The 23,425-nt window shown below is 54.2% G+C and overlaps 1 protein-coding gene across 2 annotated transcripts in view; it reads left to right on the top strand.

The window, feature by feature from the left end:
• Positions 1 to 23,425, top strand: part of LOC135877584 (copine-5) — a 178,801-nt gene that overhangs the window by 22,731 nt on the left and 132,645 nt on the right. For both annotated transcript variants that reach the window (XM_065403075.1, XM_065403076.1), the window contains exon 3: positions 4,261 to 4,307. In XM_065403075.1, the coding sequence (XP_065259147.1) occupies positions 4,261 to 4,307 (47 nt within the window). The remainder of the gene's footprint in view (positions 1 to 4,260; positions 4,308 to 23,425) is intronic.

Below are 23,425 nucleotides of genomic sequence, written 5' to 3'. Positions count from 1 at the left end.
GTGGCCAGAGGCCTGCGCACATTGGTCTGTGAGCCCCATGCACAGCAGCGGGGGCAGGGCAAGCGATGGATAAGCTGGGGGGCTGGGAGGAAACCCTCCAGGAAAGGGAGGTGCAGCGCCCTGGGAACATCCTCTCCAGCCCAGCCCCAGAGAACCCCTCACAGGGGACACTGAGCGCAGGACTTCGGGGGCAGCGGGGCTCAGCGCTGGGGATTGGGGTGCTCCTGGTCTGGAGCAGGGTCCAGCAGGTTAGTACTTGGTGCAGAGTGCGCCGTGCCGCTAGGAAATTCATCTTCCCGGGATGAACTGCGCCAAGCCCAGCCGAACTCCCTCGCCTCGTAAGCAGCTGCTCTGTTCAGTAAATAGCATTAGAATCGAGCCCACAGCTCCTTGACTTGTCTCCAAATGACAATTTGCTGAGAGTGCCTCTCAGCTCTCGCTCTCCTCTGCGAAATCCCCAGACCAGATCTGGGTGTGAAATGAGCCAGAAATCCCCTCGGGTTAGCTTTTAACTCGTTAGTGCAGCATGAGCCTGGCCCAGCCTCCAGGGAGCAGAGATGTGGGGGAAGGATGCTGTGGGGCAGCATGTCATCCAGCACATGGCACTGCATGGACAGTCACGTTAAGCACATGGGAGTGCGCATGAGGCTGCACTGGAGCAGTTATGGGGGGGGGGGGGGAAGGGGGCATTGGATGGCTCCAGGGATGGGGGTTGGGGCCGCAGAGTCTCTGTCACTGATTCAAGTCCCATCCAGGCCAGAAGTGACTGTTTGGTGGTCCCTGTGTGAGATGAGTTTGCTGGGTCTCAGGCTGGTTCCTACTGACTGAAACCACCAGTACAGCTGCCTGCAGTGAGGCGAGAGTCTGCGTCCCAACCTCAGGGCAGACTGGCGGGAGCAGGGCCCATATTGGCTGAGCTCTGCGCTTAGATTTCAGCAGCCAAGTATCAAGTGTGAACGTCTCTGGCACTGCAACAGCCTGAACACGGAGTCGCAGACAGTCCCCTTGGGCATGCCGATTTGTCTCGCCGCCCATCCACCTTTGTGGTAGCTGGTCCCTCACCACAGATTACAGCAAGGTTCAGGTCACTCCCAGTCCCAAAGGACCAGTCACTTCCCCCAGCTCAGTTGCACCTTAGATCTCACCCCAAGGACAAGGTTTGCAGCCAAGCCTCTAACAAACTATCTACAGATGTGTTACGTAGGGAAAGGAAATGAGAATTATTGACGGGGTTAAAGCAGGTGAACAGAGAGAGGTTTTCAAACTTAAGATTGTAACTTATTTGTATAATACAGTAGAACCTCAGACAGGAACTCCAGAGTTACGGACTGGCCGGTCAACCGGACACCGTGTGGAACTGGCAGTATGCAATCAGGCAGCAGCAGAGACAAAACAAAACCCCAGCAAATACTGTACTGCAGGGTTCTCAACCTTTTTCTTTCTGAGCCCCCCTCCAACATACTATAAAAACTCCAGGGCCCACTAGGGGCGGGAAGGGCTTGGGGCTTTAGCCCTGCAGGGCTCGGGGCTTCACACTTCAGCCACGGGGCGGGGGGTGGGTAGGTGGGAGCTGGGGCTGCAGCCACATGGTGGGACGGGGGGAGTCAGGGTTCCAGGGGGCGGGGGGGGGCTCTGGGGTCCTGACCCTCGGGAACACTGGGGCCCAGGGCTTTAGACTCGAGGGGGAGCTCCGGGGTTCAGTGCTTCAGCCCCACAGCTTCATTTCCGGCTTCAGCCCTGAGGGGGGCTCTGGGTCTTGGGGCTTTACCTATGAGGGGAGCTCTGGTTTCAGCCCCAGCGTTCCCCCCCATGTAGCTAAAGCCCTGAGCCCTAGTGCCCCCCTCGGCTGAAACCGGGAGCAGTGCTGTGTGGAGCCCTGAGCCCCAGTCCCCCGTGAGGCTGAAGCTGGGAATGAAGCTGTCGGGCTGAAGCCCCAGGCCCAAGCGCTCCCCCCAGGTCTAAAGTCCTGAGCCCTGGTGCGGGGCAGAAGCCCTGAGCTCCCCGCCAGGAGCCCTGGCGTCCCGAGGGTCAGAAACCTCGATCCCCTCACCCGCCTGGAGCCCTGACTCCGCCCCCCACGTCTGCAGCCCCAACCTCGCTCCCGTGGCTGATGTCCATAATGTCTTGTTCAGAGTTACGAACAACCTCCATTCCCGTATTTCTGAGGTTCAACTGTAGAAGCTTCTAAAATAAACAAGCTCTATACATCCTTTAAGGCTCCTGGGGATCTCTTACTTATGTCTAGTAAACCTCACTGTCCCTCCCTCCTTCCCCCGAGTCCAAGCAGCACAGAGATCCAGTTCCTCCTTGTTAGGAGTTTTTATCCCCCCTCTTACCGAGTGCTCTGAGCTGCAAACTCAGCCAGTGGGAGGAATCCACTCTCATGACCCATTTTCCGGGGCAAGGGCAGAACAGCCAACATCTTTCGTCCTCTTCAACGTCTCACAATAGTCCACCTGGTGTCGATGGACCTCTCCTGTGGGGCCGAGCATCACACCTTCGGTTGGAGCCCAGCCCTTCGCGCTAGCTAACGTCTCTCTCCTGGCTGGTGGTTCACACTGTCACAGGCTCACAATACGGCTGCTCACCGGTCACCGTCCGATAAGGGATACTGATGTTCTGGGTGAGATTGACGCCGGCAGCTGCTCCCAAGCACTCAGTAAAGTCCGAACACTGAACACGTCCCTACAGTTCGAATACAGGAAAAACGGTGTTATCTGGCCCTGTACCAACCGGAACACTCTATAAACCGGCATTTCTAATCTTCATAGAAAGTCCAGTTTATAGTCTGGTTGGCGCGGGGCCGGCAGGCTCCCTACCTGGCTCTGCGTGGCTCCCCAGAAGTGGCGACATGTCCCTGCTGCTCCTAGGCACAGGACCTTCCATGAGGGGTTCAGGGTGTGGGAGGGGGTGCGGGGCATAGGCTCTAGGTGGGAGTTTGGGCACGGGAGAGGTTTCAGGGTGCCAGATCTGGGCGGTGCTCACCTCAGGCGGCTCCCTGCAATCGGCAACCTGTCCCTGCTGCTCCTAGGCGGAGGCACAGCTAGGCGGCTCTGTGTGCTGCCTCCACCAGCAGGCGCTGCCCCCGCAGCTCCCATTGGCTGTGGTTCCCAGCCAATGGGAGCTGCGGAGCTAGTGCTCAGGCACGGGGAGGGAGCGGGGTAGCGTTGGGTGGGGATCCCCAGGCCAGCAGCAGCTTGTGCTGCTCACATGGAGCTGCCCAGGGAGCGGCTCCCTGGGCCAGGCTATGCCATGACACAGAATAATCTCTGGTTGGTCTTTCCGCTGCCACTCCATGTGGCAGCCACAAAGCCGCCTGTCAGATCCCCTGGGGTGATTCATTCCACCCCCTGAGTTGGGCAAGGAGACGCTGCCAGCCGGGCAAGCTCAGCATGGCTCCTGTCCCTGCTGGGGGAGGCCCCTGTTCCTCCCACACCCAGAGCAGAGGTCCCCAGTTTCTGGTCCCATGTGTGTTGGGTCTGGTCAGTGATTCTGGGCTTCTTTAAAGGCAGTCGGGTAGCACTAGCAGTCCCTGCTCTGGGCACATGCCAGGCGGGCATGGAGACTCCGCCCAGGCCTCTGAGCAATGCCCTGTCGGTGCTGGGGAAGGCCTGGCCTGTGCTGAAACCATTTCAGAAGAATCTGTGTTAGGCAGCTTGGCCTAGACTCAGCTTCCTTGGTGCTGATCCGTGGGGCAGGGGGGCAGCAGGCTTCTGAGGGGTGTAACTGCACTCAGAGCAGGGCACGGTGACCCACAGGTAGGAACGATGTCTGCAATAATGCATGCACTGATGGAGCACCAGCGTGGCCCCATGGTCAGGGCATTTGGCTGGGACTCAGGCTTCTATTCCTGCCTCTGCCACTAGCGGCTGGATGACCTTGGTCAAGTCACTTCCTTTCTCTGTGCCTCAATTTCCCCTCCCACCCTCTGTCTGTCTGGTCTGTTTGGGGTGGGGAATATCTCTTAGTAGAGCCTGTAGAGCAATGGGGTCCTGGTGGGAGCCGCTGGGTGCTAGTTGTGATGCAGCTAACGCTGACCTCTGTGTGTGGGGGGGGGGGGGGGGGAGGGGAGCCAGAGAGATCCCCTTGACGGACCAAAATCTTTGGCTTCCAAATCAAAAAGGCGACACTAGAGCCCCACCCTCTCCTTCCTCAGAGTGGGAGGAAGGCTCCGGTCTGCTGGACCAGACGCCCCAAAGGAGAGGCACGTACCAGTCCAACTGTCCACGTTAACCTGCGTCCTGTTCTCTTTCCTCCCAGTGTGTGTGCTGTATACCCAGGGGATAGAGACCAAGCAGTGGAGAGAGGTAAGAACTGTGCCATTTTTTCCTATTTCTGTGGGAGAAGCTGGGTCCTGGGTGGGGCGCAGAGGTGAGAGAGGCAGTTGAGATCAGTGGTGAGAGCTTGCGTCCCCCTGGCTCCATTCCCAGATCTGCCATTGATTTGCTCTGTAACCTCGGGTGAGTCTCTTCACTGTGACGTGCCTCGGTTTCCCATCTGCAAAAGGAGGTTAATGCTGCTGACATGGGTACTGTGGGAGGGACTCCAGGATTGTATGCAAACCGCGTTGAGAGCCTCCCTGAAAGGTCCCCAGAAAAGGGCAAAATATCCAGCAAACTGGGTAAGGAAAGTCTGGAGGAACAGCCTGGTGGGGTGGGGGGAAGGGGCAGGATTCAGCCTGTTCCCCACCCCACATTCTGCCCCAAGCTTGGCTGAGCTCAGAAAACCAGACCCGCTTCTCAGCCGGCCTCTTTCGCTCCCAGCCTCGGCAGTGTCGTGTGCATGTGTCTAGGGCGAAAACATCCTGCAGCATGGGGCTGTGTGCGTGTGTGTGCGTGTGTACGTGTATGTGTACGTGTGTGTGTGTGTAGGTGTGTGTGTGTGCACACTCTAAGTCTGGTGTCCTGGGGGGCTGTCTGGGGCTGGCCTGCCTGTCTGTGTGTGAGGAGGCGCTGCGCGTGCCACCCAGGACCCAGGCAGTCTACAGCGGGACTCCTGCTCTCCCTGGGAGGAGAGGCCCTGCAGACTGACGTAACCAGCCACCCAGAGTACGAATGCGAGGCTGACGTGCCCAGCGCCATGCACAGCAACGTGGGCTGCTCCTCGGGTCCACGCTTGTCAATTGTGAATGGTGCGGTAATCAGAGCGGCTCTGCCTTGCAGCCACCCAGGCTCTGGGAGGGAGGGGGGCAGAGTGCTGGGGGCAGCAGCCCCAGAGTGGGGGGTATTTGAACATGAGCGGTTAATAACGGAAAGCTCCAGTGATTAGTGGAGGACAGGTCAGCAGATACATGGGCACACGTGTGTGACTAGACACGAACACACGTGAACGCACAGATACATGTGAGCGCTCAGACACAAGCCCATATCCATCAGCAGACACACAAACACACATACCCATACATTTACACATGTACACACAAATACACTTGTACACACACACAGTAGAACCATCCCACCTGAAGTCCTTCTCCTTCAGAGGCCTTCAAGACCCCTGTTCCCACAATATGCTCCCCTGGCGTTGAAGAGACCCCTCTGGGCTGGGCTCCCATGTGCCTGGCTCCAGCCTGACAACACCGGGCTCTCCACTCGGGTGCACAAAGAGCTTGTGCGAACAGCTGGGCCCCGCTCTGGGGCTTTCTGCGGGAGGGGCTGTTTTACCGATGCCTGGCAGCCGGACAGGCCACGCAGTTTATGACAAAGGAAGTGCCTGTGGGAGGAAGTGGGGAGCTGTCAGCATTGAAAAGAGTAGGAAGGGCCCTTGTGACATAGGAGCTGAATGCATGTGTGTGCGCATGTGTGCTTGTGCGTGTGTGTGTGCACGTGTGTGCATGTCTGTGTGTGTGCATGTGTGTGTCCCTGTGTGTGTGCGCATGTGTGCGTATCCGTGTGCATGTGTGCATGCGTGTGTGCGTGCATGCGTGTCCCGGTGTGAGTGTGTGCACGTGTGTGTGTGCTCGTGTGTGTGCGGTTCACGTATCAGGAGTTTTATCACTTATAAAGCCAGGAGGGACGACTGTGATCATCTAGTCCAACCCGCTGGCTAGCACAGGCCCTGGAAGAGTCCCTAGAGCAGTGACACCCCCCCCCCCCGATTTACAAACTACCGTGATGCAGAACCCACCGCACGCGCTCTTTAGTCAGTTGTTCCACTGGCTAATTCCCCGCCCCGTTAGACTCTGCACCTTCCTTCCAGTCTGCAGTTATCTCGCTTCAGCGTCAGCCACTGGCTCTTGTTAGACCTCCGGCTGCTAGAGCGTCTATTATCCCATTGCTGTTCCCCACGAAGGTACCTCCAGACTGTGATCAAGCCACCCCGGGCCTCCTTATAGCCAAGCAGATTGAGCTCCTGGAGTCTCTCCCTATAAGGGATGTTCTCCAACCCTTCACTCGTTCTCATGGTTCCACCCCTCCAAACCCTCCCCAAATTGACCAGCATCCTCCTTGAGCTGGGGGCCCCAGGACTGGACACAGGCGCCAGCAGCAGTCGCAGCAGTGCCAAGCACAGATGCCATAATGTCTCCCTGCTCCAGCTCCAGCTTGGTGACACATCGCAGGCTGTTGTTAGCCCTTTGGCCTTGGCGCCACACCAGGAGCTCTTGCTCAGCAGGTTTCAGGGGGCGCAAGCCCCACACAATGAGCCAAACTTCCCTTGCCAAGATGCTGGCAGCCTCCTGGGTCCCTCACACTTTCATATGCTTCAAGGTCGGTCCTCGGGGTGATATTTGTGTGCGTGAGAAAGAGACCAGGACGCTGCTAGACAGTGAGAGAAACCAGAAGGGACAGAGCGTTAGATCCCTGCGTTCCTGCCACCTAGTTAGTAACAGCAGAACATCAGCCAGCCCTGATCTACTCTGCTGGCTTGTTGCATGCCTCTGCTCTGGTCACAAGGATACCTTTGCCGGGCTGAACTGGGGATCAGAGTGCTGCCACTGCCAGACCCTCCAGCCACCAGCGGTCGTTGTCTGTCCCGGCTTTGCTGGCAGATGAACCTGGGAGCCGCTTTTCCCGGTGATTAGCTCACCTGCCTCAGTGCACGGCTGTTTGGAGGCCAGCCGGCCTCTGGCTGGCTTCCCATCTGTGCAGAGCCAGCAATGGGTGCGGTTCGGTCCTTGGGGAAGAGTTGGGTTCAGCTCTGTTTGCTGCACAAGTGGGATGAGTTTGAAGGTCTCAGCCGACTCAGATGAGACTCTTGCTGCCCCGGAGCCCCAGGGCAGGAAATGCCTCCTGCCAGCTCTGCCTGGCTAGGAGAGACTCATCTCCCGAGGGTGGACTATGGCAACTCAGTCTGCGGGAGGCTCGCAGTGCAGAGCATGGCATGGCCCCTGGGCGGGCCACCGGTGCAAACCCAGCACACCAATGCTCCTTGCCTTGGGCTAGACCCCTCCCTGCTGTGACGCCAGCTGAGGCACGCTGGGGAGGACTTTGCTCTTGTCTGCTCCAGTGAAGCAGGAGCCTAGCTCGGGGGATCCAGACTGGGCATTGCAGGGCCTCCTGGACAGCCGGGGAACTGACTTGGTTTCAGTGGCCCTGCATGGCGTGGCGGAGGTGGAATCCGGGAGCGGTGTGATTTACACTAGCTGAGACTTTGCACACAGCCCCGGCCACAGGCTGGCTCAGCCCATTCTTGATTGCTTTGTTAGCTGGGAAGTCAATTAGAAGTGATGAATTCTTCCTCTTCTCCCCTGTCCGACTCCCTTCTCAGATGTCTGCCAGCCCACACTGGGCCAGACCCACTGCTGGGCAGGTGCCTCAGGAGTGAGGGCCACCAGCAGAGTTTGGGGGGGAGCCCAGGGCTGGGCTAGCAGGGGCTGTGGGTCGGGACTGAGGGGCACCGGCGGAGCAGCTGTGCACATCACACCTGTCTCTAGCACCTTTTCTCCTTCATTTTCATGAGCAGGAGAATCACATCCCATCCCCGCCCTCAGCTGACAGTAGCTTCTCCCCCCATCCCCTGCCAGCATGGACTCCCCCCCCCATCAGAGCTGCGGCCCTGTGGCGGGGGAGGATTGGACATGCTGTCGGCGGGGTGACATTAGCAGTGCACCCAGCACTACAGAGCCTTGGGGAGATCTGAGCTTCCCACAAACTAGAGAGAAAAGCAGGGCAGGGGCGAGCGCTGGCTGGGCCGCGTGGAAGGGGCAGCTGGGCGTGGGGAGCACTGGAGGGGAGAGGGGAGGTCTGCCAGGCGCATTCAGGGGCTTTGCTTCTCTGGCTCAACCCTGTGGCTTGTTTTCATTGTTATTTCCTGCTGCCTGGTTTAGCGTGGGGGTGAGCTGAGAGCCAGCATCCCTTGTGCACTGCCTGTCTCCTGCTTGTGCTTATACGGCCCTCCTCGGCATAGCCCCTCCCGAACAGAGCGGATGGACCCTGCCCCAGCCTTCCTGTGCACACCTCACACCTGTCCATCCCTTCACCATCCATCCATGCATCCATCACTTCCTGTACGCACTATTCCACCTGTCCATTCATCCATTTCTCCATCCATCCCTTCCTGTACACACCCTCCCACCTGTCCATCCCTTCACCATCCATCCATCCTCCCATCCAACCATCCATTTCTCCATTGATCCCTTCCTGTACACACCCTCCCACCTGTCTGTCCATCCATCCATCCATCACTTCTTCTATGCATGCTCCCACCTGTCCATCCATCCATCCATCCATCCGTCCATCCATCCATCCAATCATTTCTCCATCCATCCCTTCCTGTACACACCCTCCCACCTGTCCATCCCTTCACCATCCATCAATCCATCACTTCCTGTATGCACTCTCCCACCTGTCCATCTATTCACCATCCTTCCATCACTTCCTGTATGCACCCTCCCACTTGTCCATCTCTTCACCATCCATCCATCACTTCCTGTATGCACCCTCCCACCTGTCCATCCCTTCACCATCCATCCATCCTCCCATCCCTTCACCATCACTTCCTGTATGCACTATTCCACCTGTCCATCCATCCAATCATGTCTCCATGCATCTCTTCCTGTACACACCCTCCCACCTGTCCATCTCTTCACCATCCATCCCTGTATGCACCCTCCCACCTGTCTATCTCTTCACCATCCATCCATCCATCTTCCCATGCATCAATCATCTCTTCTTGTACACACCTTCCCATCCATCCATCTCTTCACCAGCCGCCAGGTATTGGAATCGGGCCCCGCGGGTCATAAAGCCAGCCCTGTGTTTAGAAATACAGTCCGGCTGGATTTACAAATTGTCCATGACACAGACTCCACCGTGGCCCTTGGAAAATTGTTCCAGGGCTTAATTACCTTCCCTGTGAAAAAATCACCCCTTATTTCCTGTCTGAATTGTCTAGCTTCAATGTCCAGCCATTGGCGCGTGTTAGACCTTTCTCTGCTAGACTGAAGAGCCCATTATCAAATATTTGTTCCCCTTGTAGGTACTTACAGGCTGTGATCAAGTCACCCCATAAGCTTCTCCTTGTTAAGCTAAATAGATTGAGCTACATGAATCGATCACTCTCAGGCAGGTTTTCTAATCTCTTAATCATTCTCATGACTCTTCTCTGACCCCTCCCCAATTTATCAACATCCTTCTGGAATTGTGGGCACCAGACCTGGACACAGGATCCCAGCAGTGGTCCAACCAGTGCCAAATACAGAGGGAGAATCAACTCTCTGCTCCTACTCGAGATTCCCCTGTTTATGCATCCCGGGATTGCATTAGCCTTTTTGGCTACAGGGTCACATTGGGGGCTCCTGTTCAGCTGATTGTTGATCCCCACCCACCCCCAAATCTGTTTGAGTATCTGCTTCCCAGGACAGAGTTCCCCATCCTGTAATTATGGCCGACATTCTTTGTTCCTAGATGGATGCATTTACATTTGACCATAGTAAAGTGCATATGGTTTGCTTGCACCCAGCTTACCAAGCAATCCAGCTCGTTCTGTATCAGTGATGCGTCCTCTTCATCTTGCTTAAGGTCCTGTAGCAGATCAGTGAGTGCCAGGAATAGAATCCAGGACTCCTGGGTCACTAGACCAGGCCCTGCCCACTGCGCCTCTCAGCACTGGTGACTCGAGTTGTGACACTTGTAACGTTCTCAGTGGTGCTCGCTGTGGTCAGTCAGGCCTAGAGCGCCCCATGCTGGTGGGTAATGGCGTTATCCCCCGTGTACAGCCTGAAGCATAGCGAGGAGCTATGGTTACACAGCAGGTCAGGAACATGCCCAGCATTTCCTGTCTGTTTGGGCTGTGCCCTAACCACTACACCTCACTGCTTCCCTTTACCAGGGCTCGAACTCATGACCTTGGCTGTGCAAAGCAGGCACTTGGTCAACACCACCCCCTCGTCTCAGGTAAGCTGCTGGCTCACGTCAGTGGTAACCACTAGTGGGCGCTCTGTGTCATTCCAAAAGCGGAACAGACTTCTCTGGAGAATGAGTCAGCTGATAAAGTTCAAATTGGCTGGCAAGCGCTTCCAATTCCCCGAAAATGAGCCTTAATTGGATATTGTGTTTGGCATCTTCAAGCAAGAGAGTATAAATATTTCTGATAAATACCAAGGCTCCTTGGCTGATAGCGAGAACAGCAATGAGAACGCAGTGAAAGAATAAAAGCCGCTATCATGAAATTAGTCATTACCTGGCTGTACTGAGTTCTAGAAGAAGACATCGTGTAGAAGCAACATGTATATTTATTTCTCTGATGCAATTCAATACACGTTATTGGTAGGACAAGGGACACAAGTGTTGGCAAAACTTAAATAGTGTAAAGAACTGGAGAGTATGTATATCACACTGCCCTCTAGGGGTGGAATCAGCTCTTCTCGGTTGGGTGTCATAACCCCTACACTGCAAAAAATGAATGGAGATTCTCCTTTAACCTAAGTAGGAGGGGCCTGTGCTCTTTGGGGAGAGGGAATCTGGGTGCTGTAGCAGTGCTAGGTGGCCGTGGGTTCCTGACAGGAAATCCCTGGTGCTCTCTCTTTGGGTGGCAGGTTGCCGCTGATCATTGGGAGAACTGTGCTGTGTCTTCCATTGCCCTGCCTGGCTGTCGATGGCCGAGGAAGGAAGCCCCTTGTCTGCATTTTCCTCACACTGAACAGGGGAGTAAACACTTCATTTTCCAGTTTCCGCTCTGTGCAGCTCCACTGGTCAGAGGTGGCTGTTCCCCTCTGGATTTCCAGCCTGTCTTCTTGTCCTCCAAGGCCACTGGGTGGTCACCAGTTCTCTCTTTGGCCTGGGTCTGTATGGGCCGTGCCCAGCCCACTGCCTGCGTGAGATGGGAGCAGAGATCTCGAGCAAACAGCTCCTTGCTTTTGCCTGCAGACGGGCTCAGATGCTCTGTCGGTGACCTGGCATTTTGACGATCCCACTGCGCACCTCTCTCTTTGTTAGGCACCTAAATCCCTTTTCAAACCTGCCCCTGGAGCCCAGGGCTGGGGAGTTGTGTAGAAGGTGCGAGGAATAATAAACAAAGCGCCTAGGAAGGGTTAACAAAGCTGTCTGGGAGAAAGGCTGTTTTTCTGGGGGAAGAGATCTAATTTTTCTTTCCAGTGTCATTCAGGCTGGTTTGAGAACTAACGCTGCCGTTAATGTTCTTCCAAACCAGCCGTGACTGTGGGTCGCCTCTCCCAGTCCATCGGCTCTCGCTGCGCTCCGCCCCGCCAGGCGCAGAGAGTAGTGATCTGTGCTCACAGCACATGGCTGGAGCTGGGGCGGGCGTCTCTTAGATCAGTCTCTGCCTTGCACTGGAGTCAAGGCCCTTTGCCACAGTTTACCCCTGTGAAGGACAAGCGTACCAGCACTGTGCTGGCATTATTACATTACCAGCTCGCCCGCCAAGGAGTAATGAGATCCGACGGCTGGAAGCAGAAGCTAGACATGTTTGACTAGAAATAAGGAGCACAATTTTGATGGTGAGGGTGATTAATGGTTGGATCAACTTATCAATGGGGGACGGGGGTGGTCACCATGTGAGATTTTTAAATTGAGGTCAGGTGTCTCTTTCTCAAAGCTCTGCTCTGGCTCAGCTGCAGGCTCTGAGCTGGATGCAGGAATCCCCTGTGTGATGCAGGAGGTCAGAGGGGCTGGTCACACGATCTGTGAATACCCCAGGTCCTAGGGGAATGATGAGGTGTAACGGATTCCTGCATGGTACCCGCTGCGAAGTGCTCCACTAACCGATGCAAAGGGCGGGATGTTGGACAGGGTTTCACCCTGCAGACTGGGCGCAGACCTCCATCCCAAATGGGGACCACGTCAGCTGAACTTCCAGAGTCACAGCAGCACAGCGCCCCTGTCAAGGCTATATCCCCACTTTGAACTTTAGGGTACAGATGTGGGGGCCTGCATGAAAACTTCTAAGCTTATCTACCAGCTTAGCTCTGGTCCGCTGCCACCATCTCAAGAATTCCCTCCCTGGGAAGCCTTGAGAAACCTTTCACCAATTCCCTGGTGAATACAGATCCAAACTTCTTGGATCTTAAACAAGGAGAAATTGACCCTTCCCCCCTCCTTCCTTTCACCAACTCCTGGTGAATACAGATCCAAACCCCCTTTGGATCTTAAAACAAGGAGAAATCAATCAGGTTCTTAAAAAGAAGGCTTTTAATTAAAGAAAAAGGTAAAAATTATCTCTGTAAAATCAGTATGGAAAATAACTTTACAGGGTAATCAAACTTAAAGAGCTCAGAGGAACCCCCTCTGTCTTAGGTTCAAAGTATAGCAAACAAGATAAGCACTCTAGTAAAAGGTACATTTACAAGTTGAGAAAACAAAGTAAATCTAAGACGCCTTGCCTGGCTTTTACTTACAATTTTGAAATAAGAGAGACTTGTTTAGAAAGATGGGGAGAACCTGGATTGATGTCTGGTCCCTCTCAGTCCCAAGAGCGAACAACCCCTTAAAACAAAGAGCACACACAAAAGCCTTCCCCCCCCCCCAAGATTTGAAAGTATCTTGTCCCCTTATTGGTCCTCTGGGTCAGGTGTCAGCCAGGTTACCTGAGCTTCTTAACCCTTTACAGGTAAAAGGATTTTGGAGTCTCTGACCAGGAGGGATTTTAGTACTGTACACAGGAGAGCTGTTACCCTTCCCTTTATAGTTATGACACGCCCCCCAAATCACAGATAGTGTTGGACGTTCGGTTCCACACTGGCTGTGATTTCTTCCTGGAGTTCTAGGAGAAAACAGAGTTAACAAGACACATGTACCTTTAGACATACTACTGATTATATAAAAACTAACAATATGTTTCATTACAAGAACAATTGTTAACCAGTTAACTCTGGGAAACTTTCCCGGGAGAGTGCATCAGCCACTTTGTTAGAAGCTCCCGAAATGTGTTGTATTTCAAAATCAAAATCTTGGAGAGCTAAACTCCACCGAAGAAGTTTTTTGTTATTTCCCTTGGCGGTATGAAGCCACTGTAGCGCAGCATGGTCTGTTTGTAGTTGGAAGCGCCGTCCCCAAACATATGGGCGTAGCTTTTCCAGCGCGTACACAATGGCGTAGCATTCCTTTTCGTTGATTGACCAGTGGCTTTCCCTCTCAGACAGTTTCTTGCTGAGAAACACGACAGGATGGAATTCTTGATCTGGTCCTTCCTGCATTAAAACTGCTCCCACGCCTCGCTCGGAAGCATCTGTGGTTACTAGGAACGGTTTGTCAAAGTCTGGGGCCCTTAGCACAGGGTCAGACATGAGTGTTGCCTTAAGCTGGTTAAAGGCCTTTTGACACTTATCAGTCCACTGAACTGCATTTGGCTGTTTCTTTCTGGTTAGGTCTGTCAGCGGGGCGGCGATTTGGCTGTAGTGTGGTACAAATTGCCTATAATATCCGGCCAAGCCTAAGAAGGATTGGACCTGTTTCTTTGACTTTGGAACCGGCCACTTTTGGATAGCATCCACTTTGGCCTGTAGGGGATTTATAGTTCCTTGACCCACCTGGTGCCCCAGGTACGTTACTCTGTTTTGGCCTATTTGACACTTTTTAGCCTTAACAGTTAGTCCTGCCTGCCGGATGCGCTCGAAGACTTTTTTCAGGTGCTCCAGGTGTTCTGTCCATGAATCAGAAAAAATGGCCACATCATCGAGGTAGGCAACTGCAGATTCTCCCAATCCCGCTAGGAGACCATCTACAAGTCTTTGGAAGGTGGCGGGTGCATTTCGCAACCCGAAAGGAAGTACATTGAATTCATACACCCCTGCCTGGGTGACGAAGGCTGACCTTTCCTTAGCGGGTTCATCTAGTGGTACTTGCCAGTACCCTTTGGTTAAGTCTAAAGTAGAGATGAATTGGGCATGTCCCAATTTTTCCAATAGCTCATCTGTGCGTGGCATTGGATAGTTGTCAGGACGAGTTACAGCATTTAGCTTACGGTAGTCCACGCAAAAGCGTATTTCCCCATCTGGTTTGGGAACTAGAACCACTGGAGATGCCCATGCACTGCTAGAGGGGCGGATTATACCCATCTGTAGCATGTCCTGGATCTCCCTTTGTATAGCCGCTTGGGCATGAGGTGACTCCCGGTAGGGTGGGGTTCTAATTGGGTGAGCATTACCTGTGTCAATGGAGTGGTATGCCCGTTCGGTCCGTCCTGGAGTGGCTGAGAAAATCGGTGCAAAGCTTGTGCACAGCTCCTTGATCTGCTGTCGCTGCAGACGTCCCAGGGTTGTGGAGAGGTTCACCTCTTCCACGCCACCATTCCTTTTTCCTTCATAGTAGACACCTGCAGGCCACTCCGCGTCATCAGTTTCCTGGGCTGTAAACTGGCAAACGTTTAATTCTCTAGAATAAAAGGGCTTAAGAGAATTAACATGGTATACCTTAGGCTTTATGTTGGAGGTGGGGGAGGCTATGAGATAGTTAACAGCTCCTAGGCGCTCCTGGACCGTGAATGGTCCTTCCCACGACGCTTCCATTTTATGGGCCTGGAGCGCCTTTAAGACCATGACTTGGTCTCCTACTTTGAAGGACCGTTCTCTGGAATGTTTATCATACCAGGCCTTTTGCTCTTCCTGAGCATCCTTTAGGTTTTCTTTAGCAAGGGCTAAAGAGTGTCGGAGGGTGTTTTGTAGGTTGCTTACAAAGTCTAGAATGTTAGTTCCTGGAGAAGGCGTAAACCCCTCCCATTGCTGCTTCACCAACTATAATGGCCCCTTAACCTCGCGGCCATACACAAGTTCAAATGGTGAAAACCCTACACTGGGATGTGGTACAGCCCTGTAGGCAAAAAGCAACTGCTGCAACACTAGGTCCCAATCATTGGAGTGTTCATTTACGAATTTACGTATCATGGCCCCCAAAGTTCCATTAAACCTCTCCACCAGACCATTGGTTTGATGGTGATGAGGGGTGGCAACCAAGTGATTCACCCCATGAGCTTCCCACAGGTTTTTCATGTTCCCTGCCAGGAAATTAGTTCCCGAATCTGTAAGGATGTCGGAGGGCCAACCTACCCTGGCAAAAATGTCTGCTAATGCCTGGCACACACTTTTAGCCTTGGTGTTGCTTAAGGGTACAGCTTCCGGCCATCGGGTAGCAAAATCCATGAAAGTCAGTACGTACTGCTTTCCTCTGGGTGTCTTCTTTGGGAAAGGACCCAGAATATCCACAGCTACTTGCTGAAATGGGACCTCAATTATGGGTAGTGGCTGGAGAGGGGCTTTAACCTGGTCTTGGGGCTTTCCCACTCGTTGGCACACCTCACAAGACCGGACATAATTAGCAACGTCCTTGCCCATTCCCTCCCAGTGGAAGGACTTCCCCAACCGGTCTTTGGTTCTGTTCACCCCAGAATGGCCACTGGGATGATCATGGGCTAAGCTCAAGAGCTTTACCCGATACTTAGTGGGAACTACCAACTGTCTTTGAGGATGCCAGTCTTCCTGGTGCCCACCAGAAAGAGTCTCCTTGTATAAAAGTCCTTTTTCTACAACAAACCGGGATCGGTTAGAAGAGCTGAGAGGCGGTGGGGTGCTCCGCGCCGCCGCCCAAGCTTTCTGAAGGCTGTCATCTGCTTCCTGCTCGGTCTGGAACTGTTCCCTTGATGCTGGAGACATCAGTTCCTCCTTGGACTGTGGACTGGGGCTTGGTCCCTCTGGAAGCGATGCAGGTGCTGGGGCTGTTTCCATTGACTGTGAACCGCTGTTCGCTGGTGCACTATGTGGTATCTCAGGCTCTGGCTGAGCCTCTTGGGTAAGGTTATCTGCTGCTTCCGCCAGTTCAGGCTCGCTGGTGTCCTCTGGCATTGGAGTTGTAGACGGGCTTGCAAGCGCTGGACTCAGTGCTGGCAATGGTTCTGGTGCTGGGTGCGTTGCCAGTTCCGGTTCTGGGACTGGCTTTGGCTGGGTCTCTGGGATTGGATCCACTACGGCTGTTGCAGTCGTTGGCAGGGGATCCGGTTCCACCACCGTTGTTTGGGTCTCTGGTAACACAGACGGGGCCCTGGTGGACGGCTCAGGAACAGGGATGGGGGTGAAAGCTTGCTTAGCCTGGCTGCGGGTGACTATTCCCACCCTCTTGGCTAGCTTCACATGGTTGGCCAAGCCTTCCCCCAGCAGCATGGGAATGGGATAATTGTCATAGACTGCAAAAGTCCACATTCCTGACCAGCCTTTGTACTGGACATGCAACTGGGCTGTAGGCAAGGTTACAGACTGTGACACGAAGGGTTGAATTGTCACTGTAGCCTCCGGGTTGATGAGTTTGGGGTCCACTAGGGATTGGTGGATAGTTGACACTTGTGCCCCAGTGTCCCTCCAAGCGATAACCTTCTTTCCGCCCACTCTCAAGGTTTCCCTTCGCTCCGAGGGTATGAGAGAGGCATCTGGGTCTGGGGATCTTTGGTGTGATTGGGGTGTAATGAACTGTAATCGGTTGGGGTTCTTGGGGCAGTGAGCCTTTATATGCCCCAGTTCATTACATTTAAAACATCGCCCTGCTAAGGTATCACCGGGGCGATGTTGGTTGATGGAGACTGGTGTGGTGGGGTGAGAAGGCGTCTGGGGTTTCCCTTGGGATGTGGGTGGGGCCTTGGGTTGTCCCCGGTGATAAGGTTTTGTTTCGGCTTGCCCCTTCTGATATTCGCTCCAACTGCTACTAGCTTTTTTCTTTTCTGTCACCTCCACCCATTTGGCTCCAATCTCCCCCGCCTCGGTTACAGTTTTGGGCTTCCCATCTAGGATGTACCTTTCTATTTCCTCAGGAACACCCTCTAAAAACTGCTCCATTTTTACTAGGGAAAGCAGATCTTCCAGAGATTTAACATTTGCTCCTGATACCCAGGCATCACAATTTTTGTCAATGTGGTAGGCATGCTGGGTAAATGACACATTTGGTTTCCACCTTAGGGCTCTGAACCGCCGACGGGCATGCTCGGGTGTTAGCCCCATTCTGAGTCTGGCCTTGTTTTTAAAAAGTTCATAACTGTTCATGTGTTCCTTAGGCATTTCAGCCGCCACTTCTGCTAAGGGTCCACTGAGCTGCGGCCTCAGCTCTACCATGTACTGGGTTGGAGTGATGTTGTATCCAAGGCAGGCCCTTTCAAAATTTTCTAAGAAGGCCTCAGTATCATCGCCTGCCTTGTAGGTGGGGAATTTCCTGGGATGGGAAGTGGTACCTGGAGAGGAGTTGTTAGGATGGTCTGATGCACCCTGCCTAGTTCTTGCTGCTTCCAGTTCCATCTCTTTTTTTTTCAGCTCCATCTCTCTTTTGTGGGCCTCCTGTTTGGCTTTTTCTTCTCTTTCATGGGCCTCCTGTTTGGCTTTTTCCAGCTCCATTTCTCTCTTGTGGGCCTCCTCTTTGGCTTTCTCTTCTCTGTCTCTTAGCTCCATCTCTCTCTTGTGGGCCCCCTCTTTGGCTTTCTCTTCTCTGTCTCAGCTCTATCTCTTTTTCTTTCAGCTCCATAGCTCTCTTGTGGGCCTCCTCTTTAGCTTTTTCTTCTTTGGTAGTCATTTTCCTGGTTTTCTTGTGCTGGGTCACACCCCTCTGCAGTTGACTGAAACTGGGATGTATTTAGCTTAGGCTCCTGCTGAGTGCTGCTGAGTTAACAGAGACTTTCTAACTAGCTACTTCCGAGGATGTAAAAAGAAAAAAAAAACAATTCAGCTTGTAAATTACCTTTACCAGATCAAAGTTTGCTCACTGATTGAACCCTTCTCTTAACAAAGCCCCTTGTTAAAAAAACTTAACACCTCTGCCTTCAGGCAAGGAGAGATAAGATATGCATCTACCTTCAGCTCTGCTCTCCAAGCAGCTAGAAGGAAAAAAAAATCTCTTACTGGCTTTTGGGTTTAAAACGATCCCACCGCTGTGCCACCATGTCAAGGCTATATCCCCACTTTGAACTTTAGGGTACAAATGTAGGGGCCTGCATGAAAACTTCTAAGCTTATCTACCAGCTTAGCTCTGGTCCGCTGCCACCATCTCAAGAATTCCCTCCCTGGGAAGCCTTGAGAAACCTTTCACCAATTCCCTGGTGAATACAGATCCAAACTTCTTGGATCTTAAACAAGGAGAAATTGACCCTTCCCCCCTCCTTCCTTTCAATTTCTCCTTGTTTTAAGATCCAAAGGGGGTTTGGATCTGTATTCACCAGGAGTTGGTGAAAGGAAGGAGGGGGGAAGGGTCAATTTCTCCTTGTTTAAGATCCAAGAAGTTTGGATCTGTATTCACCAGGGAATTGGTGAAAGGTTTCTCAAGGCTTCCCAGGGAGGGAATTCTTGAGATGGTGGCAGCGGACCAGAGCTAAGCTGGTAGATAAGCTTAGAAGTTTTCATGCAGGCCCCTACATTTGTACCCTAAAGTTCAAAGTGGGGATATAGCCTTGACAGCCCCCTAGTGTGGATGCAGGTAGACCGGTATAAATGGTTCAGCTCTTCCTGCACAGGAAAGGAAATAAGCGATACCTCGGCCCAGATCCTCCAAGGCACCTAACTTCCAATGGGATCCTTTGAGGACCTGGGCCCTTGACACCAGTCACGTTGGCATGAGAGGAATAACCAGGTGCTGAGGGCTCTCAGTGAATGCAGAGGAGGGTCAGCCTCCTGCAGGATCAGACACAGCCCATTTGGATCTGTCTGTATTGAAGCGATCGTGCTGAGGTTTCCCGTGCAATCCAGCTCCTTGGTGCTGCTGTATGGTGTGCAGCATCCCCAATGAGTCATTAACAGGCTAGCAATTACTTATGCAAATAAGGGGGGAGCAGCACCAGCGGGGGAGCTAGCCCTTGCGTTACAATTGTACAGGGGTACGGAATAATCCGTCACAGCAGCTGGATGCTCCCTCTGCAGCGGGTTCAGGCTCCTCGCCCAACCATCCCAATCCTGCTCCTGATGGCACCCCGTTGCTCCAGTGGGACTTGGATCAGGCCCAGGCAAAGCTGCCCATGGAGCCCACCCTGTGGCCCTAAGGGAAAAAGAGGCATCAAATAGTAAATAGGTATTACAGCCGCTACTGACCCTTGAGGGGCTGAGCATCCACTGAGCTCAGCACCTCGCAGAATCGGGCCTTGCTGGAATTCAGCTGTGATCAAACCCTCCTGCTTTTGCCTCTGTTGTAAGTTACACTCGAGAGAGCAAATAACATTCAGTACAGACTAGAAGCACTAGTAGCGCATTAAAATAGCCCATCGTCCTTAGGGGAAAATCCTATGGCAGTAGGGTTCTCTAAGTCATTTTATATGCCTATAGAGAAGTGATCCGGCTCTCGGGTTTTGGAAAGACCCTATCAAGTTCAGCATCAGGTATGGAATTGGCTACTCGCATCTGTAGGATGGCTCCTAAACCCTGGAGAAAGGGTTTCACTTCCTGTTCAGTTCTATAGGACATGCCTATAAAGGGACCCCCCCCCCCCAACTTGGCCAGGAGGTCGGTGTGAGCAGAGACTGGATCATGGCCTCTGAGCACCTACGTGGGGAGAAGATTCCTGAGGCCATGTCGACATGGGGAAATCGACCAGCATGGCTAGTGTGGAGTAACCAGTTCTGGAATAGCTCCCATAGGCTCTTTCTAATGGATTTGCCCTGGTTTACGCAGAAGTTCTGGACTCAATGCAGGAGTCGCTGGCGGCGGGGCGCTGGCCTGTGCTAAGCAGGAGCTCAGACTGGACGATCACAGTGGTGCCTTCTGGCCTTGGGAATCTAGGAGTGTCTGGGTTTCTGCTGGGGGCTTTGCTCTCCTGGGCTTGTCTCTGCCCCCAGCACAATGGCAGCGGGGCTCGCAGCTGGGTGTCTGCTACACGTGCTCGGAGCAGTGGGAACAGCCCGCTCCCACCTGCTTCAGCCTGAACTGTGCACTTGCCCTCAAGAGAGACGCCCCCTTTGCCTGGGAAGGAAGCTCTGGCCCCAGGTGCGGAAGGTGATGGAAAGGCTGCTGCTGTGATTAGAAACAGGTCACACCAGCGCTGGCAGCCATGCTCCAAAGATAATGCTGCTGCGCTCAGGGGGGAGTGGGGGGTTCTGCACCTCACATGGCCCCAGGGTCAATCCCTGGCAGCCCAGCACTGGGGTGGGCTCCATATGCCTTGAGCAGTGCTGGCCTGGCTACGTGTGCCCCTTGGCAATGACGCCAAGGTATTTTCCTCCCCCCCACCCCACCCCCGCCCCGTGCCCTGGATCTCTGCTCCTGGAGCAAGAGCCATTAGTATTTCTATTGCAGTTACACAGGGCTTTGCCTGTTCAGAGCAGTTTCTCCTGGAGGAGTGGGGGGCTGACCTCATGGATGGGCTAGTGCAGATGGGGAAACTGAGGCACCAACCGGGGCTGGGATTCACTCAAGGTCACACAGCCAGTCAGTGAGGAAGCTGGGAACGGAGCCAAGTCTCTTGACCTGCAGCCCTGTGCTATAACCACTGGACAACGCTGCCTCCGCGGGGCGAACGGACTGGGTGGGCACAGTGCAGGGCAGGGCTCAGAGACGTGCGTACAGCTCCAGGGGAAGCTGCAGCTGTATGGCCGGGGCAGGATTGGGCCCTTCGTGCCACAGTCCTTCTGCTTGGGCTGGAAGGAGTCTGCTCGTTCGGTCCCACTCCCCCTCGGCTCGCCAGGGTTGGTCTGGCAGGGTCCCAAGGCTCAGCAGCAACCGGAGGGATGTCTGGCAAAGCCGCACCGCATCAGTGCCAGAACCTTAAAAGCACTTCAGCTGGACCTGGGGCGAGCGCATTAGCAAGACGCGGGCAGGGCGAGAGGGCAGTAGCCGTGTGGCTCCCAGCCAGGGGAGGCTGGGAAGATGGGCTGACTGGAGACTGGGCTTTTAAGATCAGAACACTTGGTTTTCCTGCAAGAGGTTTGCCAAGTGGCTGTGTGCATGCACACGCATGTGCCCGAGCAGTGCTTGCGTGTGCAAGTGGCCTCACACGTGGGCCAGACAGAACGTGGCTTTTAATGAAAATGTCCTGATTTCTTTCAAGAATTTTTCACAGAAAATACCCCCCATTTTCCAGTCGGGGCATAGGAGGTCAGATGGGTGGAGCTGGCCCAGAGCCAAGGCTCTCCTCTGCCCACGCCCCTGTATGCCTAAACGGCCCCTCCCAGGGCTCCCGGGTGGCTCTAAAGGGGCTGGTTCGCCTAGACACCTAGCCAGTGCTCACAGCAGAGGCAGAGCTGTCCCTGGGCTGGGCCCCGCCATGCTGAGGCCATGGGCATGGGCGGAAGAGCCCCCTGACCGACTCCCAAGGCACCCAGCACCACCTTGAGGCTAGAATTCCTGCTGTGTTGAGCCCCCAGATTCCACTGGAAGTTGCAGGTTCTCAGCACCTCTGAAAATCAGACGCTGGCCAGCTGGTTCCCCCACCCCTGAGTAGTGCCACCCCTAGGGGCTCCTTGGCAGAAGCTAAAATTTCACCCTGCCCTAGATCCAGGTGTGCGCTTCCCTTTACCAGGCCGAGGTGGCCCCGCATTGCGTCCACAGATTCTGGGGCCGTTGGAGGTTCGATCAGGACATGAGGCCCTTAGCGTGGGAAAGGCCAGCCCAGCCTCAGCCACTGAGTCCTGCTCTAGGTTAGAGTATTCGGTCTGCTTGGCTGCATTGCTCTGTGTCTTCCTGGGAAGTCTCCCATCCACATTCCAGCCAGATCCAACCCTGCTTAGCTTAGGAAAGTGAACGCTGACCCCCTCCTCCAGGAACAGCTGGGCCTCCCTAGATGCGGCACCCGGCATCCGCCTCTCCGTTCCCACCGCACGCCTGGAGCCCGGATTCGGCTCCGGCAGTCCCAGGTGGCTCGGAGGCCCAGTTAGCGCAAACCCTGCAGACCTGGCCTCAATAGCTGAGTCAAGCGAGAGCTGCGTGCAGGTGACACACTTCGGTGGGAGGAAAGGTAATTTCGGAGCCTTGTCTGAGACAATTGGCTGGCTCGTTAAGGCCCCATCAGCAGCAGATTGTGCCAGCCGAGCGGAGGAGGTGCTGGGACAGTCAATGGGGAGTTGAAACTGTTCTTCATTTAACAGCGAGTCCGCTGGTCCCTCTCCTTGGAACGATCCCTGGCTTGGTCCCTAGCACCCAGTGGAGCTGGCAGGGCCAGCTCCTCAAAAGCACTTGGGCCCGTAACTCCCATTGACTTCAGTGGAACGTAGGAGCCTTTGAGGATCTGGGCTGGGGAGACTTTCCACTGACTTCCCTGGGGTTTGGCTCAGGTCCCTGGCCAGCCAGTGAGAGCAGTGGCAGGTGCACAGGCAGAGGCCATGGGTCTGAGGTGAGAGCTAACCGTGGCCCCAGCACTGACTGGATACGCGCTAGCTCAACTGTCAGCTATGGGCTGGCTTCAGGAATCCCTGGATGCGGTCAGACTAAGTGGGCAGAATGACCCCTTGTTGCCTGAGCAGACGTGACTCTTGAATGGGTCACTCATTTCTCTGCCTCATATTCCCCATCGGAGGCTACCAGCATCACTGGCTCACTGGGAGGGTAATTGTCAGGGGTCACCATCATACAACTATCAGTTATCCCCAGTGGTACCAGTTATTTCCTATCCTCTGACCTCACCTATCCCCAGGCAGCTGTCATGGAGCCGTGATGGTTCTTGGTCAATGCAGGGGCTGGCGGGGGGCTGACCCCCGCTCACCCCTGCCAGTGAGGCTGACCCGATCCTCAGCTGGGGTAAATTGACACTGCTGCATTTTCTGGGACAGGGGCAGGGGGATTTACACTTGGGGAGGGTCTGGCCCAGTGTTCCTGCACCAGGGAGGAGAACCCGCAAGTGAAACTGACTAAAGAAAAAGCATGAAACTGATCAGTCCCTTGGGGAGAAATGCAGAAAGCAGGGAAGCCTTGGAAACAGGGGAAGCTAGATTTACACAATTCATTTACATACTCACAGGTGTTTTTAATATCTATCCATCCATCCATCCATCTATGGTATTTCTATTCAACCCATCACTGCCAGATCTCAGCACCCCAGGTCCTTTCCCCGCTCTCCCCCAACTCACTGGGTGACCCTGGACAAATCACTTT

This window comes from Emys orbicularis, chromosome 4 (genome assembly GCF_028017835.1).
Source record: "Emys orbicularis isolate rEmyOrb1 chromosome 4, rEmyOrb1.hap1, whole genome shotgun sequence".
Classification (NCBI taxonomy): Eukaryota; Metazoa; Chordata; order Testudines; family Emydidae; genus Emys; species Emys orbicularis.
The sequence above is the reverse complement of the archived record's forward strand: the minus strand, read 5'-3'. Positions and strand labels throughout refer to the sequence as shown.